Consider the following 11,844-nt stretch of genomic DNA (forward strand, 5'->3'; position numbering starts at 1 on the left):
TATTATTGCAATAGATCGTTTTCAGACACATTACTGCACTATGGTAAATACACTACATGTTGCATTGTAACTGAACATTTCACGCTCATTTTTTTTTAGTACAAATGGTCCTATGCTCTGTTCTCAGTAGGAGAATAGATTTTTCCGTTCTTAGTCCAGAATTTGAGGCAATTAGTTGAACCAAGAAATAGCGAACAATCTAGAAAGCTGGAATTAATGATGTCGGTAATCGAGACTCTGGTCATCTATCACCTTAGTTGTTGGCCACGTTCCTTCTTGGACTGTAGTGCCAGAGTTTAATTTGAGGATGCATTACCATTAGTTTCCAGATCTCCTTGACTAAAAAAGACTGAATTAGGTCACTGAAGATCAGCAGATGATTTCAAACAACTAGATAAACATGTCTTTTTGTGATTTTTCGACTTAGTGTTTTGTTTCTGATAAGTCCAATAGAATCTTCCCGTAGTATATATTTAAGTTATTCATAACACAAGCAATCCGCTTAGCTCTTCTTCGGTCAAGTTGATATAAGTACATTTTAATGATCTGACACATTCTTGCGTGTATCAATTTAATATTTTTCATCGTAAGTATATTCTTCTAATAATATTAAAAGCAAATGCATCTACTTAGCCTACTCTGAATCTTGGCTACAGACTAGTATTTCGTGACTCATTCAAATACCAATTAATCAAAACTTACTACATATCGTATCCAATATGTATTTGATTTATAGTTAAGTTCTGTCTTAAGTTTGCGCTTCCATCCATTTATACTACAAACATTACAAAATTTAATAACAAATTTTAAAAAATAAGTAAATAAATAAATAAATAAAGGCAAATATGTTAATAAAAATTGATAGATCTAGTACGAGCCACTTACTGATACTGAATGAAATGTTTTGTCTAGAACACGAGGTGTTAATTCCTATCGACTGGTATGCATGAAATTATTTCCATTGTTGTCAAGCAACTTAATGGAAGAATAAACTAAGCTTGCTACTATTTTACTCATTACTATACCTACTGAATGTGTTTAAGAAATTAAATTTTTACCCAAATTTAATCTTATTAAATACAACTCTTAATATTTCTATTAAATATTGATTTTTAAAATATCTGCCAGCTATTTCAACAGCATTATTTGGAAGTTGAATAACTAGGATAACAGGAAGAATTTTTTAGAAAGAAAAAAGAAAAGAAAACCCTGCATAAAATGCTTCTTTTGATACCAAATTAAACTGATGTTGTCTATATAAAATGAAATGAAATTTTTGTGTTTTACGTCCCATTGTTTTTCCGGCTAGGCGAAAGGAGACGGTGGTGATGAGAAATTAATGAAATGGTGGAAACGGAAGAACCCCGAGAAAACTCACGCACACGGTGTTTGTCCATCACAAATTTCACTTTGCGCGAGCTGGAATCGAAACAGGGAGCCCATGTACCAAAGGTGAATGCTCTACAACTGAGCCACCGCAGCCCCTGATATTTTCTATAGTCTTTGTAGTTGAGTTATTGTAAAATCTTCATTGTGAAAAAAATTCTCTCTATATATTTTTATCGAACATGAAAATTTCACCCGTATAACACTTTTTAAGTAACTTACGTGGCTGACACACTTGACATGAAAACAGATGACAGATTGTTTTTGTAATTTAACTAATTAAATAAGAAAATGCAAAAATTCAGAGTGTTTTGTTAGGATCATGATTAAATAAAAGTTTGTTTGAAATTGATCCTTTTCAGCATAGTGACTATATTGAATTTTGTCTTATAAGTTAACGTATGATTCGATCGAAACATATGCTTCCGCCGCATACACAGAAGGTACACATACTAGTCATTCGAAGACCAAGTAAATAAGATATTTTAAACGAACATTTTATAAAACATTATTTTGCAATTGCTTTGATTCCTCTCTTGCAGGCGTACTCTAACATCAAATTTCGACTTCATAAGTTGAGAGAAATATTTCCAATGGTATTATCAACGGATCATGTGCGAACAAGAGAGTTGTATTATGAAGGTTTTTTAACGAAGGGAACTTACATTATTATCCCAACTACATACAAACCAGAAGAAATTGGTGAATATTTAATTCGTATATTCACAGGCCATGGAATTAATTTAAGGTATGTGAAAGCTTATGTGTTGTGATTTGTACTAAGGTTGAATTTCTATCTTTGATTTTATAAAAGGATAATTAATAAAACAGTTAATTGTTTCACTTTGAGCTTTTGCTTCTATATTTATATAACTTTTTTTTTAGAAATCCATTATATGTTACTTAGTTAAAAAAAATACATGGAATTCTCATTAGTGGATTTTTTAGTGAATAATTTCCCTCACTTACTAGGGATAATGGACTCTAATACCAGAAAAGTTTTGGTGGTGATAAAGAATCACCAGGAAAGATTCAGTGATTATAAAGAATCGATCTTTTCCTCGGATCCTATAAATCACTCATCGTTTAGTACATGATTTTCTTTCTTTAAACGTTTGCTGCGTTACGAGTCACCGGTGGCTCGTGAGATCTTACTTTGAGCTTCTGTCCACAGATGTCGACACGATATTTCAAATTCACAATTCAGCCATCTGTTGACAGAATCTGAAGCTACATGACGCCAAAGCAGGACGAGACACACGGTGACTCGTATAGCACTGAGATCCAAACTCAGTTTTACGCTGCCGCAGCAAACATGTTAAGTTGCTTTAGTAATTTAAATCATCAGAAGTGCCAATTCTTAGGTTGATTGATTCTTGATTCAGACTAAATGAATGAAAAAAAAAAATTGAAAATAATATACTTTGAATTAAAACTATTTTCCTTACAAATAATTTGTGCATTATATTCTCTTTTGTTTTGTCGTTTCAATGAAATGTAATAGTTTTATCGTCATTTTTCTATAGGGAGCTAAAGAAAGACTTTCCAATGCAACCAAATGCTTTACTTTCTTGCATATGTCGAAATCCAGTTTGTGTGAGTTTAATTATAATCAAAGGAGCTAGCAGTCTACCAACAAGCAAAGACAAACGAAGAAGTAAGTGATAATTAATGTATAATGACACTACAAATATTTCAACTTACAAACCAACAAAAAAAAGTGAGAATTAATAAAATATGTTTGTACAAGGTTTCACAGGAAGTTAATATATTAGATTTGTTTATTTAGAAAAAAATATTTTTCTGTAACACATTTCAAAATATAAGAAGAGCTGAAAAACAAATTCACAGCAAAAAGTATATTTGTTACTGTGTTCTTAGAGTGTAGTTTTGACAATTTGAAAACATTAGAATATTTATGCAAATATAGGTAGTATTGTACACTGTTATTTACAGTAAAAATTTAAGTGTATGTCTTAAGTGCATTTCTTTCTCTTTTTCTTTCTGTTAAATTCAAAATAAATCATACAAAGAAGTTTTTTCATGTTATCCATTACTAACTTGGCTACAATATGTCTAACAGTTGTAATATTAAGGGTCTTCACTACAGCGAAATTAAACTACCGCTAATTTTAGAGTTTTTCTGTAGTATCTTCGAAACAAATAAAAATATTCGAAAAACAGAAACCTAGTGAATTAGACAATACAATTTTGCATGTGATACCGTTATCACAACTCATCTATCTGCTTTCGATTTGCAACTGTAGATAGATTTAGCATTTTTTGCGGGGTCTGTAAATAGCGGCATACCAAAATCAGATAGGTGAATTGTGGTAAAAGTATCACATGCAAAATCATATTGTCTAGTTCACTACGTTTCTGCTTTTTGAATATTTTTATTGATTTTGAAGATATTACAGAAAAATTCTAAAATTAGCGGTAGTTTAATTTCGCTGCAATGAAGACCCTTAATAATCCTTTGATCAGTAATACGCTGATCTTAAAATTCTTGCCAAAGATTTCCATCATTTATCAAATAAATAAATAGAGTAGATTAGAATAGAAAATGTAATAACTCTCACTTAAGTATGTGCACTTGAAGATAAAGGAGATCTGAACCTACCATAGAATACCACCTTAGTTCCTCCGTTGAAATTTATTAGTGAATATTTCTTAGGACTGTTTAGAATTATTCTGAAAAAGTACACTCGTAAAAGATAAGAAAACTTAAAGATCAGACGCTAATAATGTGATTAAAAACGTAGCCACATAGAAATGGTCTTAAAAGAATATGAATTACTAAATTTTTCTATCTTTCGTTTAATCTATAACCAAATCAATATTTCTGCTCAGTTTTCTTCAGCGGTAGAATAATATTGTATGTTGATTTCTTCAAAATGTTGAGTTTGTTGAGTCAAATTTATATTGTAGTTCTTTCATTTTTCCTCTGCTTTTATGAGGAATGAAGATTAAAATAAAAATATTTTTATATGTGAATTCAAATAAATCGCATTAATAAATGGCTCTTAGAGTTTGCTCCAACATCAAAATCATTTTGATTATTTCTCATAATCGGAATAAAAATTTTTAATGAAGATTATTATTGTTGTTGTCTCTGCAATTATATTTTTCACACAATTAGCCATTTATATTTTTAGCCTAAAAATGGAAAAAAGAAAAAAATATAAGTCCATTGCTAAAGGTATTTTTATAAACCACATTGTAATTTGTATAATTTTAAATTGTAATTTGCAGTTATTTTCACTAATTTCAAAACTTCAATAATGTGTTTTTTCCAGGTAGTTGTGATCCATACTGTGTGGTAAAGTGCGAATCTAAGTCAGTGAGTACAGAAGTAATAAAAGACACAGTGGACCCTGTGTGGAATAGCATTTTTGTTTTCTATAGAAGAGATTTGGATAAACCCATCACTGTTGAGGTAATATTTAATACGTTGAAAAGTATTTAAATATATTGAGTAGATAGAAATTTCAGATAATTGTAGGTCAAAAACATTTAGATAATTATTTTCGAGAGTACTCCTACTGCATACAAGCAAACTATAGAAAGTACTTATACTGTATATATTGTAAACAAGTCAATACTTAGTCCAAAGCCTCTCTAGAATAACAGAATTTTATTAACATTTTTACAAAACTGTCTAATTTAGATTGTATAATTTGGACTTCGTCTACACTAACCTGTGCACTGGTTTAGTAACACAAGGAGAATGCAGTTAGTTAATAGCCTTTGATAATTTTATGTATTTTCTCGTCAAGTGATTAATGCATTAATTTAATCAAATAAATAATATAGAAAATGTGCACAATTTTCTTTTTCCAAATTAGAAAATCCAGATATTAACGAGCATGCGTAACAAAATGGGTATTTGGTTCAATAATAACTTTGGTTTAGATTATTTTAGATCAAAGTAGAATAGGAGTTAACCGAGGAGTAAATTAGCTCATGTAATTAGGTAAAATGGAAATATATTTCAATGAAACGTTGATACATTTTTTTACATAATATCTTTAGCTAATTTATTCTAATGTTCTCTACTTACCTCTCCTTGAAGAATATACTGTATAGAATATTCTAAAAATTTATCAAAATAAATTGTATTTTGCGTAGTTTCGTATTTCCATAGTGATGCGAAACCAACTGCTTGGGAGTAAACAACAAAAGGTGAATGACCTTCTATCCTAACTAACCTACGCTGACCTAGCAGTTATTGAAGTACTTTCAGTTTGTTACCCCCTCGATATTGTTAAAATTCCCAGGTTTTCCAATACGTTTATAGATTTAGGTAGTCTTTGATAAGAAAACTATAATTATTCTCAATTCAATGATAACGATCCTATATGATTTTTCTTAATTACATACTTTCAATATGTTATCATTATTTTTCAGATCTTCGACAAGAAACCTATTAAAAGCACATTTTTGGGCCATGCAAAATTTCCTGCGCGAGTCAATCACGAACTAGAAGCTGTGAGTTCAGAACTATTTAAAAAAGATAAAGAAGGGGACCAGAAAGTATCTGGAATTCTCGAAGTGGAAATAATGACAGACGATGATTTATACGCAGTGTGATTGATGACACACAGATCAATATTCTTCCCTTATTTTAACTCACTAGTATTAAAGTAATAGGAAATAAAACTGAAAACAAGAAAAAATCTTACAAAGATGATGTTAATGCAATATATATAAAAATCGCGTTGTCTTTTAATCTCAGAAGTAAGAACGAAACTAGAAGAAAGTGTTCATTTTATAACTTCCAAATATTTCGCTATTCTTAACAGTATTAAATTTTTATATGTAAATTTGATTCTTTCGCAATTTTATTTCATGCTAATGGCAGTTTAAATCTCCGATATTTAAAGAAAATGAAGTAGAATCGAATATAACAAAATGTAAGACCAGGAATATATTTTTATCCTTAGAATTAGTTTCACTTCAATACTGTTAGAATGTAGACAGGAAAAAGACCCAATTATTCCTCCCAGAATCAACAATTTATTGAAACCATATGGGTGATTGGTTTATCCCATTCTCAGATCTCTAGAAGCTGTTCAGGAAAATGCGATAGAGCATATGAATATTTTTAACTCTACTGCATAGGAATGTATTGTCAAATAGGTATTTTGCAAAATATAAAATAAATGTACGGTACATTAAATAGCACTCTGTCAATTGTTTGAGACAAGCTATATTAGAACAAGGAGCCAAAAACATTTCTTAATAGTCTATCATGAAGTATTGATTAGTTTAATCATCATTGCCATTTATAAAAATCTATAAAAGTCAGTTGAAATATCAGTAAGAATATAAAAAAGAAAAATAAGTTGGTCACGGTGCAAGATTTCAAAGTTTGCAGTGCTTGTATTTTTCTTTCTGAATGAAAAATTTAGTTTTTAAGTATTTTTCACTGCTGTGTCCATTGTCCTATTGCAATAAGTATTAATTAATGGTATTTTGGCTTCGATCGTGATTACAAGGAAGCTAGAATCGTATTATTTTGACAAATATTACTTAAAATTGATCTTATTGGGATTTGAATCGATTCACTAGAAAAACTGCAACTTTTACCCATATCATGACAGAACCCTATTGGTACTGATATCATTAATCGTTTTGGTTCAGGTTTATTGCATTTAATAACTATACATAAAATGATAAATAGTTATTAGAAAATATTAAGAATTTAGCATCGGAGATTTCAGTTTTCCCCAATGTCTAAACTTGAACAAGAATGCACAAGTTATTATATACAAACGTTAGTGCGGTTTCTTTCCTTTATAATGAGAAGGTTAAATGTATTATAAAATTATATTTTTAAATCTTGTAATGATAACGTTGAAAAATAAAGTGTCCTTGGAAATTTTAACAGAAAATAAAAGGTAGAATAATTATACATATGTTGCAACATAGTTAATAATAATAAGAAAAACAATGAGGAAATATAAAAAAAACTAAATTGATAACATTTTATGTACTAATCACGAAGTGTCTATGTGGTTACACTAATATACACTTTTGCATTTTCAATATGAAATGTTAACATATTTCCTTAGTCCATCGAATGGCAATAAAAATAGAGTTTTATCATAAAACGTAAAATATATTTGTTATATGTGAAGAAAACGTTTGATAAAGTCAATCAAGCCTGTGATAATATATGTATATACGTATGTGTAAATGAATGTAATCTGTTGATGTTTGTTTCAAAAGTGTCGAGCTGTTAATGTTTATGTCGTTATATTGTACAATGTGAATTATATCGTGTTAAAGCAATACAGAGTGATTTAATTGGATATGTTAAATCCAATTAAATGTATGATATTTTTACTGAAATATATACATATAGCAAGAAGCAAGTTGTAAATCATTAACGAAATCCACATTAATATTGATACTATTGATTAATATTAATAATGAGAGAGGTTTATTAGTCTATTTTCTAGGCTACCACAATTAAATATTTCTTATACTAACATTCTTTCACTTTATAATACCTTTTCAAGTTTCAGAAATAAAATTTCAAGCTACTAACGTACTATTAATAAACTGAGGAATAGAAAGTATTGGATATCATTTAATACTCTTTATAGTTCAGTTCGGTAATAGTACATCAGCAAACTTACTGTAAATAGAGATAGACATCTGCTATTTATTACTATATAATGCTTGTTGCACAATTGAGATAATGGTTATGAATGTATAGTAGTTATAAATATCCAATTTGTCCTAGTCAAAGGATATTGATTCAATTTATGGATAGATTGTACCTGTCATGTACTAAAAGGGAAAGGAATAACTTGTAACACAAATAGCAAATTATTTTGAATGTATAGCAGGATCAAAACACTTCGATATGAGCGGTTACAGAGAAAATGTTTTTAAGTCGGTTAAAATGAAATAAAATTTTAATTTCAAATCCAACATTTATGTTGTTTTGAAAATGAAATGAAAATGAAATCTTGAAGTTTTACGTTCCACGGTTATGCCGGCTAGGCTAAAGGAAACGGTGATGATGAGAAATTAATGAAATGGTGAATGAAGAAAGTGGGAGGAAACGGGAGAACGAGAAACCCCACGCACACGGTATTTGTCCACCACAAAGCTCACTTGGCGCGAGCTGTGATCAAACCAAGAACCTCGTGCACCAGAGGTGAACGCTCTACCACTGAGCCATCGTGGTCCCAGTTATGTTTTGTGAATTAAAGGGGAAGAATGATAAGTGCAAGCTAATGATGGAAAAATTGATGATGATTTGATTACAATAGAATAAATACTTGCTTATTAATATTAAGTTTTTTTTCTTTAAAAAAATTGTGTGTGAACCGGAGTACATATTCTGAAGAAATTAAATTTGGTGTAATATACAAGTGCTGAAATATAATTATATATATTGATGACCATAATATATTTCCACGCAGAATATAAGTCTTTGACATTGCTATTTATATATTGAGAGGAATAACACGTTCTTTTCTCTTATCACGAATTAAGTACATTTTTAAAATTTATTTTGGGTAATTATTTGAAAAGGTTTGATATTTATAGCAATTGTGAAATTTAGGAAGATAATTAAGAATTAAATCAATTAACTTCTGTTTACTTATTAACTCTAGGTATAAATACAGTCGAAAGCCAATTCACACTGAATGTTTACCAAATTAACGATAATAATGATCATAACTTTATTAGTATTGTGTAAATATTTTGTTGTTCTCTAATACAGTTTTTGTAATTTTCTTTCATGACACTATGCAATTAAGTGGTTGCAACCAGTGTTGGATCTATAAACTGCAAGACCCCGCGGTGCGGCGGGCGGACCCTAAGGGGCCCAAAGACTTTTAAAGGTCCCCTTACACCTGTATATACTAATTTTTTTAAACACTTGAAAAAGAATGACATTTTCACAATAGTTCAATTACTCGAACCAAGTAATGGGCTACCAGGACTGACGACACACGAGATATCTCTTACTTTCAGTAATCAGTCTATCCAAAGGCCAGATTAAGTATCTCAGCCATGATATTCAAAATCAAATCATCCATTGCCTGTCTTCAAACTTAGAAGCTAATTTGTTGAAGGAAATTAAGTGTCATTTTTCTCATTAACGACTCAAGATTTATCAAAGAGAGATCAAATGAGTTTCATTATTCGCTATGTAAAATTTATAGAAGTAAACGATAGCTTAGAAAACAAAATTTCTAGACGGACCGAGCTTGAAGAAGTGTTTTTAGGATTTTTACATGTAAGAAATCCAACTACAACCAGACTTGCAACTCCAGTTAAGTAATTTGGAGAAATTGAGATTGTGTGTGAAAAAACGCAGAGGGCAGGGGTATGGTGGCGCTGAGTGATGCGTACTCAGATGTTCAGAAGAGACTTCAAGAAATTGAGGAACGAACTATATACATTTAGCCGCCAATCCATATTTTGGGGGTATTTTGCACCCCACTATTTGTGCATCACAATTATGCACATGGCGGCCAACGTGTTAACTGCGCGGTACCTAACCTAAATCTTGTCATTAATGATGCCGTCAAAGCTGTAAAAGAAGTTGCCAGATACTACACAACACTCCAAGATTTGTATATATTTTTTGACCAAAGTATAAATAGGTGGGATATTCTGTCATCATTGACAGAAGAATCAGATGCCACTGAAAAAGCTCAATTCAATCAGATGGGCCTCACGGTATCAGTCCATAGTAGCTGTCGGGTTGAGGTATGCTGATGTAATGAAAACTCTCCGAAAACTGTCACTGACACGTAAGAAGACTAACGAGGTATCAGAAGCAGAGTGCCTGGCAAAAGTCATGAGTTCCTTCGATTTTGTGTTTCTGACTGTAGTGCTGTCAAAACTGTTTTCATAACTGGAAGTCGCATAGCTACTTCACCAAACTAAACAAATTGACCTTGAAAGCTTTGTGTACTCTTGAAGAGAGCCGAGAGGAATTGAAGAAAATGAGAGAAGAATATCATCAAATAAAACAAGAACCATCAAATGATCAATCATCAAATAAAAAAAAGCAACCCAAAATAAAAAAGAACACTTCGATGAACTGGTAGGAGATAATCGGTTTTCTGACACAGAGGCTTGCTTCAGGGTTAATGTTTGCAATAGGCTTCTAGATATCATGTACAATAAAATAGAGAACCATTTTAACAGACAATTCTTGATGAATTTTCAATCATATTCCCGATAGTACTTGTGAACCTTTCAGACGAAGAAATTTTAAAGCTGAAAAACCAAAAAATACCAGCAAGACATTAGCCCGTCGCTATTATTGGAATTAATTTCCTTTCGCACTGGACTTAAAAAGCATATTTCGAAGATCAACACTGTTCTTGAAGTGGCGGTATTACTATATGTCGAGTTTAATACTATTTCCCCAAGTTATCCTGAAGTATTGACTACTCTTGCTTTATTCCTGACTTTATTCGTGACTGTGGCTTCCGCTGAAAGGTTATTCTCATCTTAAAAAGGATCAAGAGCTATTTAAGACATTCAATGACACAGGATAGAATGAGCGACTTGGTGACTATGAGAGGCTTCGACCATTGAAAAGAGAGATCTTATACGAAAATTTGCGGAGATGAAGTCGAGAGGATTTATTGTAAAACGTAAATATTTGAATCTCTGTTCTGTAGCAAATAGAACACTAGGAATATTTTATTATTGAATATGAAGGGAGCCGTTTCAAATTTTCTTGCTAGGGAGAAGGGGAGAAATTTCTAGATTCGGTACTGGTTGCAACAAGGAACCCCGAAGTGACCATAGAAAACAAAGTACTTACTACATAATACCAAAACGCAATAAAAGAGAGAAATTAATCATCTTAAACTTTTCATTAAAAAGTTGAAGGAGGAGAAAAATAGTAAAGAAAAATATATCCAAGAAACTTCTGATCCGGTGTAACATTGGCTTCCAGAGTGTTGTGATAACTACATATTACTCACTGCTAAGTAATTTACTTACTAAACTATTATAAATTATCGTAAGACATGACGTTTAAATACATATATCTTGAAGTCGTCTAAAACATACCTTGAAGACTTTTGAAATTATTCCTGAATAATAAAAAAACAGAAAAAAGAAAAAAGTAGTAAAGTAAATCCATTTGATCGAGTCCCAAATGGACAATGAAAAGAATATTTAGCGTACCTAACATGAGTGTTTTACAATCGAACTAGCTATGCTATTTTGTTCCTTCTCTCCTATTGTGAAACAACCAATTAAAAGAAAATGCTGTTACTAATGTTATGGCGCCAAGTTTCCAACGATAGACTTAGCAGATGAATTTTCATATATTCTGGCTTGAACACTATTACCTAAGGTTGAAATTTTCTAGATAGTAATATTTTGAAATTTATTTCGCAGTACAGCCTTCAGCAAATGTAGTAATTTTCCTACCATTATATTTTCTTTTGTTAAAAATTT

General features: G+C 30.9%; 1 protein-coding gene across 1 annotated transcript in view; it reads left to right on the plus strand.

Annotated features, from left to right (window-relative positions):
* The window catches only part of LOC145692962 (calpain-5-like), a 106,138-nt gene extending 98,372 nt beyond the window's left edge, over window positions 1-7,766 (plus strand). Inside the window, exons 11-14 of the mRNA XM_081768557.1 lie at window positions 1,929-2,134; window positions 2,913-3,043; window positions 4,686-4,825; window positions 5,797-7,766. Coding sequence (XP_081624683.1) covers window positions 1,929-2,134; window positions 2,913-3,043; window positions 4,686-4,825; window positions 5,797-5,979 — 660 coding nt within the window. The 3' untranslated portion in view covers window positions 5,980-7,766. The remainder of the gene's footprint in view (window positions 1-1,928; window positions 2,135-2,912; window positions 3,044-4,685; window positions 4,826-5,796) is intronic.
* Window positions 7,767-11,844: the final 4,078 nt, after the last annotated feature.

The sequence above is a fragment of the Thermobia domestica genome, chromosome 8, assembly GCF_964235325.1.
Source record: "Thermobia domestica chromosome 8, izTheDome1.hap1.1, whole genome shotgun sequence".
In the NCBI taxonomy this organism is placed as follows: domain Eukaryota; kingdom Metazoa; phylum Arthropoda; class Insecta; order Zygentoma; family Lepismatidae; genus Thermobia; species Thermobia domestica.